The sequence below is a fragment of the Dasypus novemcinctus genome, chromosome 10 (genome assembly GCF_030445035.2).
Source record: "Dasypus novemcinctus isolate mDasNov1 chromosome 10, mDasNov1.1.hap2, whole genome shotgun sequence".
In the NCBI taxonomy this organism is placed as follows: Eukaryota; Metazoa; Chordata; class Mammalia; order Cingulata; family Dasypodidae; genus Dasypus; species Dasypus novemcinctus.
In genome coordinates, this window is record NC_080682.1 from 2,368,505 (window position 1) to 2,392,897 (window position 24,393).

Genomic DNA, 24,393 nt, shown 5'->3' on the forward strand with positions numbered 1-24,393 from the left:
GCGGAGACCCCCTGGGTTCCTCAGTGTCCCTCCCACACTCAGACCCCGTGGCGAATGGCGGCCACCCCAGCTTTCCCGCCCGGGGCGCGCCTGGCCCAGAATGTGCTGGGCTGGCGCCTCCTCTCCTCCGGGGAGCCTTCCCAGATTGCCTGGGGTTGCGGGAGGGAGACCCCGGCTGCGCTCCTCCGCGGACCCCGTTCGCCCGTGCCCAGGCGCGGCCCGGCCGCCAGCCCCTGGGCGCTCCGGGTCGCGACAGCAACTCGGGGCCGCGGCCCGGGCCCGAACGCGCGCCCCGCCGGACTCTGGCCTCGGGGCCGCTCTGCGCGCGCCGGCGGCGGCGGGAGCGGGCGGGGGCGCGGGGCGCGGGGGCGGGGCCGGGCGGGGCGGGGCGGGGCCTCGGGCGTCCTATAAGTGGCGCGTAGCGGGGCGCGCGCCCGAGCACAGAGGAGCGCGCAGCAGCGGCGGCCGCGGCGACCCGAGCGCGCACCGACCAGGCCCCCCGCGCCCGCCGCGCCCCCCGCGCCCTCGAGCCCCCGTGCCCGGCCCGTCCGGCCCCCCGGCGCCCCCGGCCCCCGCCGCCGAGCCTCGGCCCCCCGCGCCCCGCCCGCCCGCCGCCAGGCCCGGCCCCGCGCCGCCCCGCGCCCCGCGCCGCCATGGGGGTGGAGGGCTGCACCAAGTGCATCAAGTACCTGCTCTTCGTCTTCAATTTCGTCTTCTGGGTAAGCGGCGCCGGCGGGGGGCGGGGCGCGGAGCGGCGCCGGGCGGGGGCGCCCCGACTCGGGCAGGCCCGGCCCGCGGCCCCGCGTAGGCCGGAGCGCGGGCGGCGCGGCCCGCTAAGTTGCGGGGCCACCTGTGGGCGCCCCACTGCGGGCCCGTGTGCGGGGTGGGGGGTCGCCCGTGGCCGCCGCGCCCCCTGACGGCCGCGTTTGGGGGCCCCCCGGCCTCTGCGCGTCTGGGGCCCCGAGCCGCACGGCGGGGCCCGGCCGTTTGGGGGCCCGCAGGGGGTGACGTCGGCGCTCGGAGCCGCCGACCCACAGGTGATGGACGGGGTGGGGGGGTTCGGCACGGACCCCGAGACCGCGTGCCGGGGCCGCCCTCCCGAGCCGCCGATTCGGGACCACCCTTCGCAGGCGGGCGGGAGGGGGCCCAGGGGCGGAGCTCCTGGCGCCCCACCCCCATGAGCTCATAGGGGCCACCGCCCCTGCGCCCGCGCTGAGCCTGGGACCCACAGTGCCCCGGGCCTCGGGGACCGTCCACCCCAGGCCAGCCTCCAGCCTGCTGGGACCGCTCCCCAGCCTGGGCAGGGGCTGGGCCCTGGCATGTCTGCTGCTGGGGTGCTCCCCCTGCCCCTCTGTCCACCCATCCTGAGACCTCAGCTCTGGCCCAGCCCCCTGCCCCCAGGTCTGCCGTGGAGAGGAGAGGGTGGGTGGGCGTTCTGGGTGGGCGCAGGGCAGGGGCCCTGGCGCCAGTGCCCAAGCTCTGGGGGTGGGCGCTCCACCCTGGGAAGAGGAGGCCCGCCTGGGTCAGCTCTGGACGTGACCTGGGGACAGGCGGGTCCCCTGGCGGACCCCCCCTTCTGCCCTGCCCCTGCTGCTGGAAGTGGCTAGGGGCTCTTTGCTTTTGTTTCCACTCCCGGTCAGCCTTGGAATCCGGGCAGGGTGGAGACTCCCTTCAGGGCGTGGGGGGCGGGGGTGGCCTGGCAGTGCCAGGAGCCCAGGGCTGGCCTGGCCTTCCCTGCTGCCCCTGGCCTGGGTCCCCCCAGCCCCCACCAGCACCACTGACCCTGATTCTCCCCGGGGAGGGTGGGCAGTGTCTGGCGGGTCGAGCCAGGCCAGGTAAATGTAACCGTGTCCCCGAGGGCTGGACATCTCCTTCCCTTGCGGACACTTGGGGGACACAGACTGGACTGAACGCCTGGCTGTGCGGGGGCCGGGTCACACTGGTCTTCTCCAAGCCGGCCTGCGCTGGACAGCCTGCCCCCCCCCGGGCCCTGGAGCACCCAGGGCCCGAAACGGGGTGTCCCTGGGGCCTCTCTGCGGGCTGGAGCCTCGGGGGGTGCGGGCCCTGCTGGAAGGCGAGGGCGCAGGTGCTGGCAGGGCCCCCCTGCTGGCTGGGCCTCCGGGTGGTTTCCCAGGCAGCGGGGCCGCCCAGTACGTCCCCAGGGCCCGCTCTTGACTGTGGCTCCCGGAAACCCTCAGGAGCCTCTCCCCTGCCCGGGAGGCTGGCAGATCCCCTGCCCCAGCTCAGGGCGAACTGAAACCTCACCCAGCACCTCTGGGTGACCCGAGGGACACAGAGCTCAGTAAGGCAGGCCTGTCAGACGCCGCTCCGGCAGAGCCCCCCGGGGCCGCTGGGATCGAGCTGGGGGCGTCCCCGCGCCACAGCACTGATCCCAGCCTCGGCTTCCTGCCCTGTCACGCGGGGGCCCGGGGGTCCCCGGCTCCCGGGGTTGTTGGCGGATCGGCTAATGTGCCAAACGGGCTGGCACCGTGGGAGGCGGGCAGGAGATGGGGTTGGGTGCAATGACCACCAACGAGGGTGGGCGCCAGGCCCGCACGCGTCCTCACGGGGCCCCCAGCTGCGTGTGGCCAGGGGGCTGGGGGCGCTCTGAGGGAGGGGGAGAGGAGGCTGCTGCCGGCCCTTTCCTTTTTTTTAGGTACCAGGACAGGAAATTGGATCTGGACCTGGTACGTGGGTAGCCGGCGTTCAACCACCGAGCCGGGGGCTACCCCGAGGTGGCGTTTCTGTTTGTTTGCTTGTTGTTTTCAGGAGGCACCTGGGATCTCCGGGGTGGGAAGCAGGTGCTCAACCACTTGAGCCACCTCCACTTCCCGTGGGCACTTCCCAAGAGTCCATTTCAGGGAGAACGAAGCTTGCCATATGGTGTGGCGTCTCCTCCACCAATAGTCCGGGAAAGACCCTGGCCGCCCCAGGCCCCCCCATCGCTGTTATGCTTCTCGCCTCCGGCCGAGACCCCAGCAGCGGGCAAGCCCCGTCCCTCGGAGCGGTCGGGAGCTTCCTGGCGGAGGTGGCCGGTACCCACAGTTTCCTGGCGAGCGGATTGGGGAGGGTGGCTTCCCCGTGCTGACCCAGCATGAGGCCGGCCTGCCCGGGCCCCAGCTTTGCGTCGTCTGCAAGATGGCCACGATGACCGCATCTTCTCCAGGGGGGCCAGGAGCCGTGTCCCCCGCCTGGGGCTGGCGGCCCCCAGCCTCGTGGAGCTGGCCGAGCGGCCCGCCTGGCCTGGGAGGGGGCTGCTTGGACGCACTTTGCCAGCTGGCGTTTAACTCTCGCTTCCGGGCAGCCCGACTGTGATTCTGTGGGCAGGTCCGTCACCTTCCCTCCTGGGGGAGGGTGGCTCCAGCCGGGGGCAGAGAGTTCCTCTGCCCACTTCCCCCGTCGCCCAGGTGCCTGGCCAGGTGGCCGGTGGGAGCTGGCCTCGGGCGCGGCAGGACCCAGCCGTCTGGCCCTGAGACAGGCTGGCACGGCAGGGGCCGCTCGGCCCGGGGGCGCGGGGCCTGGGCACGGGGCGCCCGCCCTGCCTGCAGGGCCCCCAGGCTGCCCGAGATAGCTCCTCGTGGAGCCCCAGGCTGACCCTGCCCCGGCCTGGCTAGTTCTGCCTCCATAAGCCCGTCCAGGTGGGGACATGGACCCGTGGTACCCCCACCACTCCACTTCCCAGCCTGACGTCCCCGCCTGGGGACAGCTTCGGTCCCTGGGCCAGTGGCCTCGAGTCCAGGTGCCGGGGGAGGCAGCTGGCCATCCCCTCTGGTGCAGAGTCCCTGGCGTGGGGGTCCTGCACGGCCCACCAGGGCTCCCAGCCCGGCCGTGCCTCGAGCATGTCCCCCCCCGCAGGGCCGCCCCCCAGCTTCCTCGGCGCCCCCTTTGTCCTTGCGGGCCCAGCCCCTCCTCCTGGGGGCCTCCAGGCGGGTCTCACTGCCAGGCGCAGCGGGGCACGTTGGGGGCTCGAGGCGGTGGGGGACTGCCCCAAGCCGGTCGTCGCCCTGCCCTGCAGAGCGCAGGGCTCCCAGGCGCGGCCGTGCGTGCGTGTTGGGGCTCCCGGGCGCGGCCGTGCGTGCGGGTTGGGCGCGCGGGCGGGGGGGGGGGGCACGGGCTGCCCTGGGGTTGCTGTGAGCGGGATGGCGACGTGCTCGCCGGTCCTCCTTCGGGGTGGGCTTGAGGGCGCCCCGAGCCAGCCGTCCACGCCGTGCCCGTGGCTGGGTGCGGTGGTTTGCTGACCGGTGGCACCGGGGCCGGGCCAGGGCCACCCACCCTCCCCGACCTACCCAGGCGGGGGAGCCCGGAAGGCCGTGCCCGGGGCTCGACGCCGGGGGTCTGGCGGGGCCCCGGGGGTTCCCGGGAGCCGCGGGTTGGCGATCGCGGCTTCCAGCCGTGGCTCCCGGGAAGCTCGCCCCGTCACAGCTGCTCTCCGGGTCTGGCCACATGCCCGGGCCTCTGCGGCCAGAGCTGCTCCCCGCCCCCCAGGGCCACGGCAGCCCTCGGAGCCAGACGGAACAGTGTCTCCCTCTGTCCCGAGGTGATAACGGCTCGGTCGGGGCGGCACGTCTCCGTGCCAGGCGGCCCATCTGGCTTGTCTGCCCTCTTCGCCCTCCAGCGGAGGCTGGGCTGTGATTGGGACCTCTGGGCGATAAGGAGACCAAGGTTCAGAAGGGACCACGTGAGGAAGCCGCAGGATCCAGTCGCTGCGGTTCTGTGGGGCCCACAGCACCTGGAACAGGCAGAGGCTTTGCTGCCGGGTTGGGGGGCAGGAGCCAGCCCTTGGAAAGGCCTCTGGGCCTGGCCGCCCCTGCCCCCCGGCCCCTGCACTGACCGGCTCCTGTGCCCCCCCATGGACTCTCTCCGGCCCCCATCTGGGTCCCCTCTCTGCCGGTCACCGGGACAGTTGTGCGGCCACGTGCCACCCCCCACCAGCCAGGAGGGCAGGGGGCTTCGCGAGGAAGGGCCCTTGGAGCAAGGGCGCGGGTTCCGGGAGGAGAGCGGGTAGCAGCCTGGGGTCTGGCCAGGCGGGCACCGGGCTCCCCCCCTCGGAGCCCACACTCGCCCCTCACGTCCCCCCGGCTGGAGGCTGCAGAGGGGCCGCTGGCCTCGCCGGCTCCTATTTTTAGAGGCTGGAAGGCGACTTCCTGCAGCCCAGGAGAGCGAGCGCTTCCGCCCTCTTCCTTCCTGCCGGGAGCCCGAGGCTGGGGGCAGCGGTCCCCCTGGGGGGGGCGGGCCTGGGGTCTGGCCTGGCACGGGGCCTGTCCCCTCACGGCGGGCAGAGAGCCAGGGGCCAGCGCCCCGGGGCCTCCCGGTTGCCGGGCAGGGCGGGCGCATTGGGGTGCGTTTTCCCAGTATGCCTGCACCCCCGGGCTCCAGAGCCTCCCTGCCGTGGTGGGGCTCAGCGGGTGGACACAGCCCCTCAGCCCCTCCGACCCACCCCCCTCGAGGACGCTCCCACTTCAGGAGGCAGGTGGGGCCTGGGTGCCGTCGCCCGTGGCGGCAGGGCCTGGGGTGACCCTCCTGAGGGGTTCGGGGAGACCAGACGGCTGCCCCCTCCTGGGGAGGCAGGAGAGCCCCTGCCCTGCTGCCCGCCCCCGCCCCAGGTCTGTCGCCGGGCGGGGCGGGGGGTGGGGGGCCGGGCAGTGCCCGCTCCCTCAGTGGCTCCCTGGAAACGCGGGCGGCCGGGCAGCAGGCCAGGGTGCTGGGCAGCCCTCCCCACCCCCTCGGAGTTGACGGGCGTTCCTGCGCGGGAGGCCCCCCGGACGCTCCCCCCAGCCCTTCCCGAGCCCCCCGTGGCCCCTGCTCAGGGGTTCCCTAGGTGGGGGGCCGTGCAGGTGGGGCCCCGTGCGGCAGCTCTGGCGGCAGGTTCCAGTTACGAAGGCCCGTTAGCGCCTGCGGGCGCCCCGTGTAGGGAGCTGACGCGCCGCCGTCCCGCCCTTGGCAGGTGACACTCGAGGCACAAAGAGGCCGAGGTCACCTGGGGTCTCCCTGCTCAAAGGGGGCTCGGCGGACACCCCAGCTTGGGGCCCGGGCATTCCTCTTTGCCCCTGGGCCCGCCCCGGGTGCTGAAGTGCCACCCACCTCTGCTCCGGCCCATACGTGGGTTCGTCCCAAACCCCGGACTGAGCAGCGCCGGACGCGCCCGGAGGCTCAGCCCTGCCCACGCCGCCCTGAGCCCCCGAAGCCTGCGCTGCGGGGTCCCCGCGGGGATCGGGTCGTGGGGCTCTGCAGCTTTCTTTCAGCGTCGCTGGCACGCAGCCACCGCACACGCTTCCAGCGTACGGGCGGAAAGAAGGGTGCAGAGAGCCGCACCCCGAGAGTCCTCGTGCCCCATTACCTCGCCCTCCCTGCCCAGGGCACCCGCTGGCCTCGGTGTCACTGCACGACGCGCGCTCGTTGCGCGTTCACGCACGTGGGACCTAAAGCACCCTCGCTTTGGCTGCCCTGGGCGTCCTGTGGACACGCCCGCCCGCGGCTCGGCCCCCTTCTCCGCTGCACCCCGTGGACTGACGCCCACGCCGCGCTCCCGCCCGTTTGCCGATGGGCCTCTTGGGTGTCGGGTCTGGGGCTCTGCCACGTCATGTGCATCCGAGGACCCGGGTTTGCTTCTCCTGTGGTACATAAAGGCCGAGGGTGGCACCGCGGGCCATGGGACCCCAGCCCGCTCTCTGGAGCCGCCGAGCTCCTCCTGCCACGTCCAGGGCCCGCCGGGCCGCGCGCCTCCCCGGTGGCCCGTGCCGCGGGGCGCCTCTCCACTCCAATCGGCCGCCACGTATCTCCCTGGCAGAGCGTCTGCGCGGATCCTTTTCCTTCCTTGGAGGTGGGTGGTCTGCCCTCCTCGAGTCTGGGAGTTCTCCGCCGCCCCTGGGTGCAAGTCCCGTCCCGGCCGCGCCTCCATGGACGCCCTCCCTGGCCTGTGGCCCCTGTCCTCAGCAGCGTCTTGCCAAGCGGGTCGCCTTTTTGCTCCGGCCTCGGCAGGGCTCTGGGGTGGCGGGGAGCCCCCTGCCCTCAGCCGACGGTCACGGCGCGGAGTGGCTCCCCCGCGCCTGGAAACGGGGCGATCCTGGGATGCCCGTGTCCCCACGGCGCCGTGTCTCCTCCGTCCAGGGCTGTGGGGGGCCGGCGGGCGTTTGTCCCCCGCGCTGTGTGCGGGTTCTGGGTTGTGTCCTGGGGGGGGTCTGCCTGGGCAGTGGACCAGCCCGGAGACCCCGCCTGCCCCCTGCGCCCCGCCGTCCTCGCCTTCTCTGCTTCCTGATCCCCACGTCTCCCCCACTCAGCCCTGCACTGTGGGTGGGAACTGTACCCCTGCTCGGGCCTTTCGGGGGTCCCACCCGGCCAGCCCTGGGCAGCGACCAGAAATGGAGTGCGGCCCTGAGGGAGGGGCCTGCCCTAGTCCTCTGACCCACTGCCACCGCGTGGGGTGGAGAGGATGGGGAGACCAGGCTCGGCTCGCCGCCTGGGGACCCCAGGGAGGGCCCCGGGGACTAGAGCTGGGGGTGGGGGTGGGGGAGGTGCTGAGGGGCGGTGGGGGCAGAGCAGAGGCTGCGCGCCCTTCTCCCACCCCGGGCCTCCTGGGGGCCGTGGGGGGCAGGGAGAGGGAGCGTGGGGGCCGTGAGCACGAGGGTGCAGGCCAGGGCGTGGGGGTGTCAGTTTCAGGCGTCCCCACTGTCCCACCTCCCCCGGCTGGCCCCCTTCTCCCTCGCTGTCCTCTCTTCTCTCCCCCCTCACTGTCCCCTTTCCTCTCCTCTCACTGCCCCCCTCCCCCTGGCCGTCCCCCCCTTGCTGTCCCGCCTTCCCCCCGGTTGTCCCTCTTCTCCCCTCTCCTCCTTGTTGTTCCTCTCCCCGGCTGTTCCTCTCTCATGGCTGTCCCCTTTTTTCCCTTTGCTGTCCCCCCTCCCCACTTGCTATCCCCTCTCCCCCCGGCTGTCCCCCCCCCCCAGCTGTCTCCCCTCCCCTGGCCGTCCCCCCCTTGCTGTCCCCCCTTCCCCCGACTGTCTCCTCTTCTCCCCTCTCCTCGTTGTTGCCCCCTCTCCCTGGCTGTCCCTCCCCTTCCTCCTCCCATGGCTGTTCCCTCTCTTCCCTTTGCTGTCCCCCCTCCCCCTTGCTATCCTCGCCGTCCCCCCCTTGCTGTCCCCTCTCCCATCGCCGTCCGGCCCCCGCCTGCCCCCTCCACGTCCCCCCTCCCGCCCCCCTCCTGGAACCGCTCTCTAAGCGGGCTCTGGACCACAATTTCAAAACAAATAAACGACTTTCTGAGGCTGCCCAAGGAAGCCCGAGTTACCCCAGCAACGCGCCACCGCGCCGCCCCCTTCCTGCCCTCCGCGCCGCTGGGCGGGCTGCAGGTGGCGGCCAGCTCCAGCCCGCAGCAGGCGGGGGGGCCTGCCCGGGGTCCCAGGGCTGCTCGGGGCTCTCCTGGGGGTGGCCCTTGGCGCCGCGCCCACGCGGGGCTGCCTGGTCTGCCCCCCGGAGAAGGCGCTGGGCGGGCAGGCGCTCTGCCGGGGCCGGGTTTTCGCCTCGGGGTCAGCGGGCCGAGGCGCCGGGCGCAGGGTGGGGAAGGGCTGGCGCTGGCGCTGCGGGGAGGGAACCATGGAGGCCCAGAGCCCCCGCCCTCACCCCAGGCCGCAGCGCTGCCCCGGGGGTGCGCAGGCACTCGGAGACCCTGTGGGTGGTGGTGGCCCCTGCCCTGTCCGTCCCCCTCCTGCCCGGGTCTCGTTGCACCTCGGGAGCCCCCTCCCCGTGGCCTGCTGCCTCTAGCATCACCGAGGGACGTCGCCCCCAGCTGTCCCCTCCCGCAGCCCGGGCCACCGCAGCCCGGGACAAGCCACAACTCGGCTCCCGTCCACAGGAGGCCCACGATGTCGGGGTGGGAGCTTTTCCTGCTTCCCAGGGGGGGCCTGTGAGCACGTGCACCCACCAGCGCCCGCCGTGTGCCCAGGGGATGGGGGTCCCACACCAGGAACCCCCCCGCCTGGCTCCCCGAGGCTGGAGTGCCCCAGCAGCAGGCTCCCCCCTCCCTCCACAGCACCCAGGACCAGAGCCTGGTGGGCTTCCTGGAAGAGGCCACAGGGGAGCAGACCCAAGTGGGCAGAAGGGGGATCGGGGCAGTGGGGTGGGGGGGTGTTGGGCCTGGGTGTAGCGGGCAGCCGGGGAGGGGGCCAGCCGGCACAGGTGGGCACAGGCGGGCATATGGCCGAGGCTCCCAGCCCCTGCAGGCCGGCCCTCTAACGGAGACCCTCCCCCACGCCCCCTCAGCCATGCGCCCCGCTGCTCCCCGAGGGCTGACGGCGGCGGGGATTCACCCCACAGCCCTGCCCGGCCCCTCACCCAGCCCCTGCATGTCCCGGCCTGGCGCCCACTCCCCTCCCATGTTGCTCTGGCCAAGCCCTCGAGGGCTGGGCCTTGGACCCCCAGCTCTCCCCTCCAAAGACCGGTGGTCCCCTCTGTGGGGTGACCTGCATCCTCTGTGGGGTGACCTGGGGCACCCCGTAGGTGCTCAGGGCTGCTGGGCCGTGGCCACCCCTGGGAGGGGTCCCCGGTGCTCTCTGGGTGACGAGGCTTAGCGGAGCCACGGGGCGCCCAGCGAGAGTGGGGCGCCCGGTGAACAGTGGGTGGCCTTTTTGTGCGAGTCTCTCCCTCGGGGTGTACTTGGGCTAACGCTGTTCAGAACTGAAACTTGGTGCGTGGTCCCTGTCCCACGCAGCCACAGCCCCGATCCTTGCCGCAGGGGTGCCGGTGGGACCCCCGGCGGCTCCGAGCAGACGGCCGCGGCGGCGACACCCAGCCTGCCCCAGGCAGCGCCACACCGGGCAGCAGGTGGCCCTAGCGTCCTGGGCGGCAGGTGACACCCCTCCCGCTCTCTCCACAGCTGGCCGGGGGCGTGATCCTCGGCGTGGCCCTGTGGCTGCGCCATGACCCGCAGACCACCAATCTCCTCTACCTGGAGTTCGGGGACCGGCAAGCACCCAACACCTTCTACGTGGGTGAGTGTGGCCGGGCCCCGGGGGCGGCGGGGCGGGTGGGGGCTCCGTGGGAGAGGGGTGCGGGGAAGGGAGGAGGCAGCTGCAAGGAGGGGCTGGGCTGGGCTGGCGGCCTGGGACGTGGGGCCCCTTCCTGCCCGGCTGTGTGGGGGCCCAGGGGCTAGAAGCCGTCCACCCGGACCTCAGTTCCCAGGGGCTCTCGGGGACCCTCCAGATGGCGTGGGGCGCCCCTGCCTGCTTCAGCAGGGCTCTTCTGGGCGCGCCCTGGGGCTGCCGCGGCTGGAGGGAGGAGTGGAAAACTGTGCCCCCGGGGACAGGCCTGACTCAGCCCCCCCACCTCGCTGCCTTATTAGGCCTGCACGGCCCTCGCCCCTGGGCACCAGCTGCGGGCCCCTGGGCGTCCCCTCCCAGGAGGAGGGGGCGGCCCCGCCCTGCAGGCCTCCCCCACTTGCTTGCAGAGTTCCTGTCCTTTAAAGGTGTGGCTCGCAGCGGCCCTACCCCCACAGGCCGGGGTGGCTGGGAGCTGACGGCCTTCAGGGCCGGGCGGCACCCTCGGGCTGCGCCCCTGCCTCACCAGCTTGCCGGGACCCCCAGGGCCCGGGGTGAGCACTGGTCAGGTGAAGGGGTGCCCATCACCCCTGCGCCCGCCAGCTCCTCTGGGCTGGGCCAGCTGCCTGTAAGAGGGACAGGGTGGGTTCAGGACCGGGAGACCCCGTCGTCCTCCACCGGTCCTGGGGTCCTTGGCCCCTCCCAGAGGGCGGCAGGGCCCCTCCCCAGCCTGGGAGGCGGGAGGAAGGGGCTGCAGACCTGGGCCGCGTGAACAGGGGCCAGTCTTCTGGGTAGAGGCCCTTGGTGTGCCTGCCTGGTGACATCTGACCCCTGCGAGGTTGCCTCTTGTCCCCTCCACGCCCACCAGTTACCCAGAGCCACCCCCACCCCAGCCTGGGGCTTGCACAGTGCATCCCCAGGCCACTGCTGGTACCTGCCACTCTGGACAGAGCTGGTGCGGGGTGGGGGGGGGCTCCTCCAGGCCTCCCCAGACGGCCCCGCCCGCTGCTTGGGAGCAGGTGTCTGCGCCGCTCCCTCGCCGCCTGCCACCCCAGCTGCGGCCCCCCCCCCAGGCCAGCCGCCCAGGCTCGGCTCCAGGGAAATGGCTCCAAGACGGCGCCCGGGCAGCTTGGGCGCTTGGGCGGGGCCCTACGAAGTCTCCTGGCCTCGCGCGGCCCCTAGTGCTACCCGGTCCTGCCGGGGCGGGGGGAGGCAGGTGTGCACCCTGACGCGGCTCCTTGCTGCCCCGGGCATGGGTGCTGGTGCGCTGGGTGCGCTGGGCAGCTGGCATGCGCCCCCACCCCCCGCCTCGCTTGTGCTGCGGCTGCCGGGCCTGTGGGCTCCAGGCTGGGGCCCGTGCCGGGAGTTAGGTCTGCTGTCGGGGCCCGGGGCTGTGCGGTCCCAGAGCCGGCGGGGGGCTCCCGCCATGGGGAGGCCAAGGCAGCCAACAGGGTCCCCCCCAGCGAGGCTTCCCGCCCCAGTCGCCCCGTTTGACCTCCACTAGCGGCCTGTTGGCGGGGAGGGGTGTCGGGGAAGGCCTGGCCCCTGGGTGCCGTGCCCCCTGAGGGGGAGCCTGGGCTGGGCGTCCACGGCGGGGAAAGCTGGGCCTGCAGTGCCGAGCGGCCAGCAGGCAACGGGCCTGGGCGCGGAAGGCGAGCCCCAGGCCTCTCTGCGCCAGGCCGAGCACAATGGCCCTCCCGCCTGGCCCTGGAGCCTCATGGCTCCCCCGCAGGAGGCGGGGACTGCCTGGCAACCGCCCGAGGGGGAGGGCCTGCAGGGGCGGACTTCCCAGGGGGCAGAGGTGGGGTGGCCGCCAAGAGGACGCAGTGCGCCGCCACCCCCGGCCCTTTCTGGGTGAGCCCGGGGCACTGAGGGGGGGGTGCATGGGAGGGCCGGAAGCATTTCCAGGAGATGGCATTGTGCTGGGCCCAGCCCCCCCAGCGCAGGCTCCCCCAGGTGCAGGCCCCACCGTGCAGCCCCCCCATTGTGCAGCCCCCCAGTGCAGGCTCCCAACTGTGCAGACCCCTTATACAGCCCCCAGCTGTGCAGGCCCCAGCCATGCAGGCCCCTCATGCAGCCTCCCAACTGTGCAGGCCCCCCCAGGGCAAGGCCCCCCCTCATGCGGGCCCCCCGTAGCCCCCGGAGACGGCTGATGCCAGCGGCTGTGCCTCTGCGGCGCCCCTGCCCTCGGCTGCCGCCTTAACCGCTCTCCGGGCCTCAGCCGAGGGGCCGCTCCCCGCCCGCTGGAAGTGCGCTGGGCCCTGGGCAGGTCCACACGGGCCCTCTGTCGGGTTCCAGACCAGTCACCCCTTCGTGGGCCCAGCGCCTCCACCCTTAGACAGGGCTGTCCTTCTCGGCCTTTCACCCAAATCTCTGTGAAAGTGGGCGCACAGTGTGGCAGGCAGGTGACGGCGCAAGAGACGTGGGCTCTGATGTGCTGACTGGCCCACGTTGGGCTCGTGGGGCATTCCCCCCCAGCGGGGGAAACTGAGGCACAGGGACAGAGCCCGGGCCACTCTGGGGCTGCATCGCTTCTGGCCTCCCCTGCCGGCGGGGGCCCGGAGGGGTGTGTCTACACACCGGGAGGTGGCCGGGGTGGCGGGGTCGCGGGCCTGAGCACACGGGTGCCCCCCAGGCATCTACATCCTCATTGCCGTGGGTGCCGTCATGATGTTTGTCGGGTTCCTTGGCTGTTACGGGGCCATCCAGGAGTCGCAGTGTCTGCTGGGGACGGTGAGAGCCGGCGGCGGGGGCTGGGGGCTGGGGGCTGGGAATGGTGAGAGCCGGGGGCTGGGGCTGGGGACGGTGAGGGCTGGGGACTGGGGCTGGGCTGGGGACGGTAAGAGCCAGGGGCTGGGGCTGGGGGCAGTGGTGGCTGGGGGCTGGGGACGCTGGGGGTTGGGGCCCTGGGCTGGTGGGGAGGCGGGAGGAGGGGCGGGCACCCCTCGCCAGCCGGCCCTGGGGGTCACTGGGCAGACCGTGGGCTCCCCCAGAACGCCGGCTTCTGGGCTTTCCTGTCTGCTTCTTAAAGTAAGCCCTCTCCCCGGCCCGCCCCCCAGTTCTTCACCTGCCTGGTCATCCTGTTTGCCTGCGAGGTGGCTGCTGGCATCTGGGGCTTTGTCAACAAGGACCAGGTGAGCGCGTCCCTGGGTGGGGCGGCGGCCCCTGCCGGGCTGTGGGTGGCTGGTTCCAGCCTTAAGCAAGGATTGTGGGGGCTGCACTGGGGCCCACCCGGTAGGAAGGTCGTGGGGGGCTCCTGGGGGAGGCGGCCTGGGGGCCCGCGTCTGCTGAGGGTGCCGCGCCTGCCCCCAGATCGCTAAGGACGTGAAGCAGTTCTACGACCAGGCGCTGCAGCAGGCAGTGATGGACGACGAGGACACCAAGGCCAAGGCGGTGGTGAAGACCTTTCACGAGACGGTGCGGCCCCTGGGCGGCTCTTCCGGGGCGGGCCCCTTGGGGACCCTGGGAGGGGCCGGATCACCCGGCACTCGGGCCCCAGGGAACCCAGCGCAGCCGGGTGGGGAGCTCCCCCGCCCTCTCGGCCCCACCCTGTCCCCTCGCACCCCTGCCCTGATGAGGCCCGCGGGGCCACTTTCTGCCCGTTTGGGAGAGCTGTGGGGTGGGGCGGGCAGGCGTGCCTCTGGGGTGCCCTATCTCCGTGCCATCCGGGCCTGGCGGGACGGCGGGGAGCCCTGGCCCGACCTCTGCCCTCGGCCCCTGCAGCTCAACTGCTGCGGCTCCAACACGCTGTCCATGCTGGCCACCACGCTGACCAAGAGCAACCTGTGTCCTTCAGGCAACAACGTCATCAGCAGCCTCTTCAAGGTATGCGCCGGCGGCCGCAGGCCGGGAGACCCCAGGACGGGAGGAGGGGCCCCGGCTGGCCTGGCGGGGATGCCCTTTGCTGGGGACATGGTGGCCAGCCGGGAGGACAGCCCCGGTTGGGACTCATGGCCGAGGCAGGCCGAGGTGTCCGCCGTCTGCTGGGCTGGGGGGACAAACGTGGCGTCCGGGTGACGCCCCCAGCGCCGGAGGCGGGGTCCAGCACTGAGGGCTCGCGGGCCCTGCTTTCCCCGGGACAGTTGTGGTGCCAGCTTGGCTGCACCCTCGGGGTTCTTTGGCTGGTGACGCGCCACCACCTCGTCCCGGGGCACTCTCTGCCCTCTGGGTCCTGACCGGTGGCCTCCAAGCCGCCTCTGCTTTGAGGCCTTGTGCTGAGTGGGGCCCAGACCCCAGGCCTGGTGTGAACTGACAGGGCGGTGAGCGGGCCTTTGCTGGGGCGCGGCGTAACTGCCACATCGCACATCAGCCGCAGCCGCCTCCGGCAGGCCGTTAAGCCTCGGGGAGGTGGAGGAGCGCGCCAGGTCCCCCGGCCAGAGCATGTGACCCCGCTAGGGCCCGCAGCGACCTGGACAAACCCTCAAGCTGCACAGGTGGCTCTGAACCAGGCGGCGTGGTGGAGAGTTGGTAACGCTGAGTACTCGCGCTGGCTTAGGAGATAAGGCGTCTGCGCGCCCGCCAGCTGGCTGCGAGGGGACAGGTGCAAGGTCCGCTGGTACTTTTTCTGGACTGACCGTGCGCTGCTTTGTGACCTGGGGGAGGGGCAGGGATAGGCACTGAGTGGCGCCCTGCGGCCCTGACGGCTCTCGCGTCCCCTGCAGGAGGACTGTCACCAGAAGATCGACGAGCTCTTCTCGGGGAAGCTGTACCTCATCGGCATCGCCGCCATCGTGGTTGCAGTGATCATGGTGAGCGGGTTCTGGGGCCGGCGCCGGGCGTCTGCTCGGGCGGGGGGGCCCCGGCCGCGCCCCAGCCTCACGTGCCTGCCCTGCCCCCACAGATCTTCGAGATGATCCTGAGCATGGTGCTGTGCTGCGGCATCCGGAACAGCTCCGTGTACTGAGGCCCCGTGGCCCTGGCTGCAGGGTTGCGGGGCGGCCGCCGGCTGGTGGCCCCAGCACTCTCCGCCTGGCCCGGCCACCGCTGAGGAGGGCCCTGCACCCCTGTTTGTATATAGCGTTCCCGGTATCACCCCGCTACACTTAGCATTTTTACTTTTGAGATTTTGTTTTGCTCTGAAGTTTCCTGTTACCTTTTCAAGGCTGGCGTCAGGCATAGGGGGCAGGGAAGGGGGGCCAGGCACAGCTTGCGGGGACCCCCCGCCTTGGGGGCTGCTTGGGGGCTCTGCCTGCCCAGTAAGGCCACTCCTGGGGCTGCCCGCCTGAGCTGGGGGCCTGCATCTTCTATCCCAGCCTGCCCTGTGAGCTGACAGCTCACGCCGTCTTGAATCCTGCTCCCCTTCCTGCCCCTTTTCTAGAGCAGTGTCTCCGGGCACCCTTATACCTTCGTGCAGCTTTCCTTTTTAACGCGTCACCTCAACTGTAGCTGTAACATCTTGGGACGGCCTTGTCAATAAAGAAGGAAAACTAGGCATGCTAATGTGGTTGCCAGAGCTCCTCCCTGTGCCAGAGGCATCCCATATCCCAGAGCTGGCTGGGGGGCCAGGGGGCCTGTCTGGACGGGCCTCAGCTCTGGGCCTTGCCCAGGGGGAGCAGTGATGGGCCCCCGGAACTTTCCGAGTAGCTACAAGAGTCCCCCTTCAACCCCGCTTCCAACAGCCGTTCCAACCTTGAATTTTCCTCATACCTGCCAGGGCCCTGACCCCGTCTGGTGAGAGCCAGGGCCGCTCCGGGCCGGATGTGGCTGTGGGGCAAGGAGGGGTTTGGAGGGATACCAGGCACTGCCGGCCCTTCCCCTTGTGTGTGGGTGAGGGTCCCACTGCCTGTGGACGGAGGAGCTGGGCGGCCGTGCAGGGCTCAAGGCATCTCATGGGGCCGGCAGGGAAGAGTCGAGCCCCGACGGGGGGAACCGGCTGCTGCCGGGCCCACCGGCCGCCTCCCAGCCCTGCCCACGGGCTCTCCCCTGCGTCAGGGGTTTCTGCTGGCCAGCACAGTTGGCCCCCTGGCCACCCCCATTCCCTGGGAGCTCAGTCAGGCTGCAGTCACTCGACCCCTAGGGATGGGAGCCCACCTGGGGCTCGTGTGTCGTGAGCTCCCAGGGCCTCCTTGGGGGGGCTGAGTTCTGAAACTAACCCCAGCCCTGCATTGAGGTCTCAAAGGCCCCCACGTAGGGCAGGTTGGTGGGGGCACAGTATGGTCCAAGGAGCCTCGCCTCTCTGCTGCCCCTGGGCTGAGGCCTGAGGGACAGAAGTCTTGCTAGGGTGCGGCCTAGTGGCCTGAGTGTAGCCTGTGTGGTCAGCTGCGGGCTGTGATGTGATGTCAGAGAGCAAGCACTTAGGGTCAGCCGGACTGCAGGTTCTTGGTGAGGCTGGTGGGGACTGAACTCACCAGTGGGGTACCCTGTTTCCACCCTGGGACCCCCGGCCAGGCCACACAGGTCCTTGAATTCTTGGATACCCAACACACACCAGGCCAGCCAAACCTGGGTCCTGGGACAGGAGACTGGGGGCACGAGCCACCCCTGGCAGAGAAGGGAAGCGTGGGGCCTCATCCTCTGCCTCCCGGCAGGTGACCTGCCTCAGGCCAGTGGGTGGCGCAGCCAGGCGGCCAGCCCTCAGAAGCTGGACCCTCCCTGGGGCGACCCCCGTCCTGGCTACCTTGGAGGTGGAAATGAAGCACCCGGTCCCCTCCTCAAGTCCTCTCCTTGCCCGGCATCCCGGGGCCTACTTAGCCTCCCTTGGTGCGCCAGGACCCCCCCGGGGGCTCCGGATGGACCAGGGACCCTGGAAGGATGCATTCGGGCCAGCGCTGGGCCCTGGCTTCCCCACCTATAAGTCCTTCCTCCAATCCCCCCAAGACGCCCTTCGCACGGGGAGGCAGGTGCGCCGCTGGTGCCTCGGGGAAGGACGGATAGCGCCCGCGGTGGTGAGCGCCCAGGCTGATGGCATGGCTGGGGGGTCCCCAGGAACCCGCCCTGGAAGTTAAATGCCAAGCGGGGTCGGGAGGGCCCGCCGCTGGGAGGAGGGGTGGCAGGTACTACTCGTAGCTCTGGAGAGGCCTGCACGGAGGGGGTGTCCTCAGGGCCCAGATCTGGAGTGGGGCTGGCGGGCACGCGGGGCCCGACGGATGGGGCCCGGAACGCGGTGTCAGTTTCCCGGGACTGACCCAAGACTACGGAAAAGGCGGGGCCCCGCCTCCTCCAGCCAAGGAGGGAAGTGCCGGCGGCTCCGTGCTTCCGGCCCGGGAATCACGCGCTTCCGGCCTGGGGATACACTTCCGGCCTAGGGCGGCCACGGCCCCCGTGACTGCCGGCAGGTGGCGCTGGAGTCCCGGGGCCCCCGAGGCCCTTCGCTCTCAGGCTTCTGGGCGTCGCCGTTCGCCCTCCCGCCCCCCGGTACGCCGGGGCTAATTCCGGACTCGATTCTCGAAGAAGCGCCGCCGCTCCCTGGGCTATCGAGAGCAGGCCGCAAACGCGGGGGATGCGGAGACCGGGGAGCACGCAGGCGCATGCCCAGGACTACTGGTTCCGGCGGGCCGCGGACGCCGCGGCGCGGTGCCTTGTGGGAGATGTAGTTCCCTGACCGCGCACGCCACGGCGCTTGGCCGCAAGGAACTCGGCTTCCCAGAGGGCCCCGCGCAGCGCCCCGGCGGCCTCGGCGCTGACCAAGATGGAGGCGGTGCGCGCTGGGAGCCGGTAGGTTGCGGCCCGAGGCCGCTGTGCGCAGCACCGATCCCGGAGACCCCGCTGTATTTAGGGTCTTCTCCCTTCGCAGCCTGGCCTGTGGGACCCCGGGCTTCAGGCGCCCGGACCCGGGACCCACGCAGCCCCACCCGCAGGCCCCTGAGAGCGATTCCCTCGTTCCGATGCGGGGAGCCGCCCGCGCGCCAGGCCCTGAGCGAGGCGCCAGGCACGTGGAGTGGAGCAAGAGGAGGCCTCGCTGCTAAGGCAGGGGTTCTTAACAGGCTCCACGGACCCCCAAGGGGTCTGCGAGCTTGAATTGGAAAAAATCAACTTGTTATCTTTAATTTTCCTAACCTGTAACAGAAATCTAAGTTTTTTTCGCGTATGAAAATAATAAATTACAGTAGTATTTGTTGCATATTTCATTACAGTTGTTGTATATCTCAAAAAGTCGCTTAAGCTCATCCATGTTTGCGAATTACAGTACTTGTTAATACACGGTGCTAGTTGAGTGTCATGTATCTTCTGCTATACTGTGAGAAGGGGTCTGGAACAAAATAGTTAAGAACTCCTGTTCTAAGGAGAGAGAGAGCCAACCCGTAGGAAACCGAGGCTTCTGCTCCCTGGGTCTGCCCAGATCCCGACCCTCAGCTACTCAGCCAAGACTCAACTCTCTTCTCCATCAAGCTCTTGAACTCCCCTAACTCCCAGAGACACACTGTGGGACCCGCAAGCACCCACCAAGTTTCCCATCCACCAGACTCCTTTTTATCAGTCATGGTGGCGTCCCCAGCGGCAGGAGGACACAGTACAAATTGGGTATGCAGGAATCCTGCTAGAACCAGAAGACTTGGGCAAGTTATTTCCCGCCCTCTTCTGGCCCTGTCAGCCCTAAAATAGACGCTGCCGGTGTGTGCTTCCTTTCCCCTTTCTCTCTCCAAGCGAGAGGAGTTGAGATCCTGCCCAGGAGTATCCCTTGCTGGCCCAACTCCATCCTCAGCGGGTCCACCAGCCTGTGAGGCTCGGTGGGGAGGCGGTGGTGGTGATTGGCTGAAGGCAGCACTGAAGCCAGGGGCTCCCGGGCACCCCAGTCCCTGGCATGTCTGCTGCACTTCTCTGCCCGGCTGAATGGAGGTTGCTCCAGCTGCTGCCCATCTGTGGCCACTGAGTCCGCAGTTCCCGGAGACCGTCACCCTCCACTTGCCAAGCTCCCAGGGCGTCTACCTCCCAGCAAATAACAAATGTCCTGTCCTGGGTGAGGAAGGTGCTCCGACCTTTCTGGGCCGCTGAGCCTGCGCCGGGCACCGTGCTAAGCTGTTCATAAAGGGCCCTGCTTGGGTGAGGGGCGTGGAGTCCCCTCGGCCTAGGCTCAGGTCCCGCCCAGGCTGTGGCCTAGTAAAGCCCCCCCACGCGGGCCGCTTAGTCTCCTGTGCCTCGTTCTCTGCAACCTGCAGGCGAGACTTAGCTCAACTCGAGGGTAGGTGACGTCATGTGTCAAAAACATCTCTAATGCCTGGCACGCGTCGGGGGCCCAGTGAACTGCCTCCCTCCTGCGCAGCGCCGCTTTTATACGCTCGCTTCCTGGTCAGGCGGTTGAATCTCTCTTTTTGACCCTCACCCCTTTACAGCCGAGCAGCAGGGTAGAGTGTGCCGCGGAGGCTCCTGGGATTGCGACGACCTCGCCACTGCCGCTGAGGACCTGGGTCAGGACGCCCTGCCTGGCAGGCCAGCACGGACATCAGTCACAGGCGCCCAGGAAACGAGGTGAGAAAGGGCTTCCCACGGGCGAGGGGCCCCAGGGCCCGCCTTTGCAGGTGCCTCTTTCTGCTGAGCCCTGCCTCTTGCCCAGGGGCCTCGTGCGCACGCGGGCTTCAGTTCTGGCTGTTCTGGCCCAGGTGGGCAGCTGCCCTCGGAGCACATGGCTGAGGCAGGGGCCGGTGAGCCACCCCTTGGCCTGGAGGCCGAGCCCGGGAGCGAGCACGACGCCCTGCCTTGCGACGCAGTGTCCCTCAGCGACTCCGACTCTGACCTCAGCGGGCCGGGCTGCGCCGAGGTGGAAGCCCTGTCCCCAGAGGGGCTGCCTGGTGAGACTGGGGGGGATTCCGACCCTGACGAGCCCCCCGGGCCCCCCCCGGGCCCGCCTGCCCAGCCGTTCCACCTGAGGGGCATGAGCTCCACCTTCTCGCAGCGCAGCCGGGACATCTTTGACTGTCTGGAGGGCACGGCCAAGCAGGCTCTGCCGCCTGGGGCCTATGGCTCCAGCGTGGGTGACCAGGGGCACTTCAAGCAGCCCCCCATGCCCCCAGGCCAGCCCCTGAGAGAGGCCCTAGGTAGGACCCGCCGCAGCCCTGCCCCTCCGAGGGCAGCCCCCATCCCCGACTACGTGACCCACCCCGAGCGCTGGACCAAGTACAGCCTGGAGGACGTGGCCTTGGCCGGCGAGCAGAGCAATCGCGCCGCAGCCCTGGCCTTCCTGGGCTCCCGGGGCCCAGCAGCGCCCACCCTGTCGGCGCCCTCCTTCAACCAGGATCCCTCCAGCCGCGGGGAGGGAAGGATCGTCTTCTCCAAACCGGCCCGGGCCGCGGAGGCCAGGCCTGAGAGGAAGAGGGGCCCGGGGAAGGCAGGAGGGCCAGGCAGGAGCACCCCTGGGGACCCGGGGCTGGCCGAGGCCGAGGACTCCGTGCAGCTGGCCCACCTGGCTGGGACCCCCGAGGCTGAGGAGTGCAGCAGCCCCTGGGGGGGTCTGCAGGAGGTGGGGATGCCCGAGGGGGCCGCCCGGCCAGTGCCTGGCGCTGGGGAGGTGCCCATGGTGGAGACGGTCGGCTTCCACGGCAGCAAGAAGCGGAGCAGAGACCACTTCCGGCACAGGGGCGGCAGCCCCGAGGGCGCGGAAGCCGAGGCCTGAGCGGAGGGGTGCCCGCGGCCGCCAGGCCCAGCCTCCACCCCGAGCCCCGCGGTGCCCCACACCCTTACGGCGAGCTCCGCCCGGGAGCACCACCTTCGGGCTTAGGGTGCCTGCAGTGGCTCTGTCAGCAGCGCAGGGCGCAGGATGCAGGGTGGGAGTCGGGGCTAGGGGGCCAGGAGCCCGGCTTCCGTGGTGCTCCAGGGGGACAGTAAAGGTTTTGTACTTGACTTTGGACTCCGTCTGTCTGTCTCGGGCCTTGGCCTGGTGCTGAACCCACCCTGCAGCTGCTGGGGCGCCAAACCCCAGGGACGGGCGGACCCTCACACCCCCGAGCAGCCCCGGGGGTCCAGCCTAGTCTGCCGGTCCCATCTGGGCCACCAGCTCTACCTTGAGGGGTGGCAGGGCAGCCAGCTTATGGGGGGCAGGGAGGGCTGGTCGTGCCGTGGCAGTGTCCTGGGCTGTGAGCCCTCGGGTGTAAGCTGGGGGATGAGGCTGGGGGCTGGGGGCCAGCACACACGATCGCGGCTCTGCCCTCAGCGGCTCCCAGACCCCCGAAGGACCACGCGCATCCCTTAGGGAAGAAACAGTCACCACTGCTTTGCACATAAAGGCTGCTTTTAATGAGGCAGTACGGGGGGCGGGGTGCAGGCCCCCGGCTGCTGCCCACCCCGGAAGCAGGAGGTGCTCCCTCAGTGCTCAGCGCTGCCTGCTGCCTGCCTCCAGGCTGGCTGTGGGCACCGGGGCCTGCCCACAGGCAGCTGCTGAGCTCAGGCAGGAGGAGGGCCCAGGGGTGCTAGGCAGTCCTCCAGGAAAAGGTGGGCTTTGCAGGTTGAGGGGGGTCCGGGGGGTGAGGTGGGCGTGCACAGGCCCCAGGACCTGCTGACCTTGGCCCGGGTACCGCCTCCCCCGCCTCGGTGGCTGCAGCAGCGGCTCAGCTGCCTGAGGCTGGCCTGCCAGTGCTGCCAGGACCCCCTCCGGGGGCGGCGGAGGTCGGCGGGCTCCCAGAGCCTGGACGGGGAGGAAGACCCCTCCTCAGCCCTCGGTGCTGGGCGCCGGCTGGGCAGGCCTTGGAGGGGGAAGGGCTTCCCCGGGGGGAGGGGGAAGACGTGGCCCTCAGGGCAGGCCCTCGCAGGCCCCCTGCCTGGGGAGGTTGGAGTCAGGGGGCTCCGTCACAGGGGCCCTGCATCCCCAAAGAGCCACGGCCAGCGACTGCAACCTCCTGAGCCAGCCCCACCCTGGACCAGGGGCAAGAGACCCCACAGGCCCGCCCCAAGGTGCCCCTGCCCGCCCCGCTGCCCAGGCCCATTCACCTCTGCGGGCACCACCCCGGGCCAGCATGTCGGCCATGGAGGACAGCAGCGAGGCGCAGTGATTGAGCTGCAAGAGGGCAGGGGGCCCCGAGGCCACGACTGAGCGCCAGCGTGGAGAGCCGCTGCCCTCCCAGTCCCTCGCCACGGCCTCGGGGACTGTCACTCAAGGACAGTGAGGGCGGCCCGAAGGTCAGCACGGGATGTGGGTCCCAGGGGGCCATGCACCTGGTGGCCCGCTCGAGGGAGGACAGCCGCGCCCTGCTGGCTTACTTGTGCTTCCAGCCGCTTGACCCTCCTCTCTTGCTCTCGCAGCCCACCCAGGTAGCTGGCGATGAAGTCCACCCTGGTGGGGGTGACAGCGGGCGCTGAGGGGCAGATGGGCCCGCCCTGGGGGCCGCCCGCCCGTCCCCCTCCATGGCCTCCCAGAGGGCTTGGGACCACCCTGGGTCCCGAATCTCTCCCGCTCTCCCCACCCGTGGATCCCGCGCTGGTGGCACCCAGTCTCCTCGGGGCTGAGTCCTCAGGCACAGCTCCTTTGTCCCCTCCTGAGTTGCCGGAGGAGGGGCTGGGGTGCCCCGCCGGCCCTTGGAGCCGGGGGCAAGGGCAGGGTGGGTGTAACACGCAGGACCTGGGCCCTGCGGCGTGGGCTGGGGGGCTCCCAAGCAGAGCGCCAGGGTGGGGAGGGGAGAGAGGGAGGAGGCCGCGCCAGCAGGCAGGATGCCCGCCATGCGGCCCGGGCCCGGCCCCGCCCTGCTCGGAGCTCCGCTGCCCCAGCCCAGGTCCTACGTGCCAGGCACCAGGGCCCCCAACCTGAAGGCAGCCCACCCACCCTGGCCGTCACAGCGGAGCCACGGGCAGGGCCGGGGCCGTTTCCACAGAGCGCATCCCCGAAAGGCAGCACCCAGCACCCCACGGCGCCCCCACGCCCGCCTGCCCACCCTGTTGCAGGCCTGTGTCCCTGAGCTGCGCGCCGCTCGGCCAGTCCCGGGCAAACCAGGCGGGGCCGGGGCGCTGGGCGCTGGGGTACTGGCGCAGGGTGCGGGGCGCTGGGCGCTGGGGTACTGGCGCAGGGTGCGGGGCGCTGGGCGCCAGGGCGCCGGGCAGGTGCAGGGCCTCGCGCAGCCCCACCTGTGGGCAGCTTTGCGCAGCACCTCCTCGCTGCTCTCCTTCCTGCGCTTCTCCTGGCCGCTCAGGAGGTTCTCCTTCTGCACCGTCTCCCAGGTGACCATCTCCTGGTCCAGGGGCTCGGGCAGGTCTCTCTCTGCACGGGCACGTGGGTCTCAGGGGAGAGCCCTGGCCAGGCCTGGGGCAGGGGCGCCCACAGCCCACCCGTCACCACCGGCAGGACAGGGCGGGGCCGGGGTTGCGCCCCTGGGTGGGGCCCAGGCCCCGCCTCACCCAGATGCTCCCGCTTGGGCGCGGCCTCCTGCTTGAGCAGCTTCCTGAGCACCTGGCTCAGGTGGCTCAGCAGGATGAAGGGCGGGGCGAGGGCCGGGCGCCCGTGGTACTCCACGATCAGCCCGAAGCGCTGGGACTTCCAGAACGTGTCGGCGTTGCCCTGCACCACCTGGAACGTGTAGCTGGGGGGGTGAGCGTGGGGGGTGAGGGGGCCTGTGTGGCTGGGGGCACGTGTAGCTGGGGGCACGTGGCTCAGGGTGTGTGGCTGGGGTCATGGCGGGGGGGGGGCATGTGTGGCTGGGGTAGCGTGTGGGAGACAGCGTGTGGGGGCAGAGTGGCCGGGGGCAGCATGCAGGGGCAGCATGGCCGGGGGCAGCGTGGCCGGGGGCAGCGTGTGGGGGCAGCGTGGCCGGGGCAGCGTGCAGGGGCAGCGTGGCTGGGGGCAGCGTGGCAGAGGCGACGTGCGGGGGCAGCGTGGCCGGGGGCAGCATGCAGGGGCAGCGTGGCCAGGGCAGCGTGGCCGGGGGCAGCGTGTGGGGGCAGCGTGGCCGGGGCAGCATGCAGGGGCAGCGTGGCCGGGGGCAGCGTGGCAGAGGCGGCGTGCGGGGGCAGCATGCAGGGGCAGCATGGCCGGGGCGGCGTGCGGGGGCAGCGTGGCCAGGGCAGCGTGGCCGGGGGCAGCGTGGCCGGGGCAGCGTGCGGGGGCAGCGTGGCCAGGGCAGCGTGGCCGGGGGCAGCGTGGCAGGGGCGGCGTGCAGGGGCAGCGTGGCCGGGGCGGCGTGTGGGGGCAGCGTGGCCGGGGCAGCATGCAGGGGCAGCGTGGCCGGGGGCAGCGTGGCAGAGGCGGCGTGCGGGGGCAGCATGCGGGGGCAGCGTGGCCAGGGCAGCGTGGCCGGGGGCAGCGTGTGGGGGCAGCGTGGCCGGGGCAGCGTGCAGGGGCAGCGTGCAGGGGCAGCGTGGCCGGGGGCAGCGTGGCCGGGGCAGCGTGCAGGGGCAGCGTGGCCGGGGGCGGCGTGCGGGGGCAGCATGCAGGGGCAGCATGGCCGGGGCGGCGTGCAGGGGCAGCGTGCGGGGGCAGCGTGGCCGGGGCGGCGTGCGGGGCAGTGTGGCCAGG

At 71.3% G+C, this 24,393-nt stretch overlaps 3 protein-coding genes across 4 annotated transcripts in view; 2 read left to right on the plus strand and 1 right to left on the minus strand.

The window, feature by feature from the left end:
• The first annotated feature begins 474 nt into the window (after positions 1-474).
• On the plus strand, positions 475-15,464 carry CD81 (CD81 molecule). Its single transcript, XM_058304958.2, has 8 exons — positions 475-719; positions 9,866-9,980; positions 12,661-12,758; positions 13,085-13,159; positions 13,338-13,442; positions 13,749-13,850; positions 14,687-14,773; positions 14,866-15,464. The coding sequence occupies exons 1-8, from the start codon at positions 654-656 to the stop codon at positions 14,926-14,928; spliced, it is 711 nt and encodes a 236-aa protein (XP_058160941.1). The 5' UTR covers positions 475-653; the 3' UTR covers positions 14,929-15,464.
• Positions 15,465-17,243: 1,779 nt separating this feature from the next.
• Positions 17,244-20,798, plus strand: TSSC4 (tumor suppressing subtransferable candidate 4). The gene is made up of 3 exons (XM_004457591.5): positions 17,244-17,678; positions 19,295-19,430; positions 19,562-20,798. Exon 3 carries the CDS (start codon positions 19,585-19,587, stop codon positions 20,569-20,571), a length of 987 nt encoding a protein of 328 aa, XP_004457648.2. The 5' UTR covers positions 17,244-17,678; positions 19,295-19,430; positions 19,562-19,584; the 3' UTR covers positions 20,572-20,798.
• A 370-nt stretch (positions 20,799-21,168) lies between these two features.
• The window catches only part of TRPM5 (transient receptor potential cation channel subfamily M member 5), a 30,564-nt gene continuing 27,339 nt past the window's right edge, over positions 21,169-24,393 (minus strand). For both annotated transcript variants that reach the window (XM_058304964.2, XM_058304961.2), the window contains 5 exons: positions 23,280-23,461; positions 23,010-23,142; positions 22,152-22,224; positions 21,882-21,948; positions 21,169-21,579 (listed from right to left, as the gene is read on the minus strand). In XM_058304964.2, the coding sequence (XP_058160947.1) occupies positions 21,503-21,579; positions 21,882-21,948; positions 22,152-22,224; positions 23,010-23,142; positions 23,280-23,461 (532 nt within the window). In that variant the 3' untranslated portion in view covers positions 21,169-21,502. The remainder of the gene's footprint in view (positions 21,580-21,881; positions 21,949-22,151; positions 22,225-23,009; positions 23,143-23,279; positions 23,462-24,393) is intronic.

Bases quoted from the DNA above. Each gene is read 5' to 3' on its own strand.
- CD81 (XM_058304958.2), top strand. From the start codon at position 654: ATGGGGGTGGAGGGCTGCACCAAGTGCATCAAGTACCTGCTCTTCGTC. The intron at 12,759-13,084 runs GTGAGAGCCGGC...CCCGCCCCCCAG, and splicing joins CGCAGTGTCTGCTGGGGACG to TTCTTCACCTGCCTGGTCAT. The intron at 14,774-14,865 runs GTGAGCGGGTTC...CTGCCCCCACAG, and splicing joins TCGTGGTTGCAGTGATCATG to ATCTTCGAGATGATCCTGAG.
- TSSC4 (XM_004457591.5), top strand. From the start codon at position 19,585: ATGGCTGAGGCAGGGGCCGGTGAGCCACCCCTTGGCCTGGAGGCCGAG.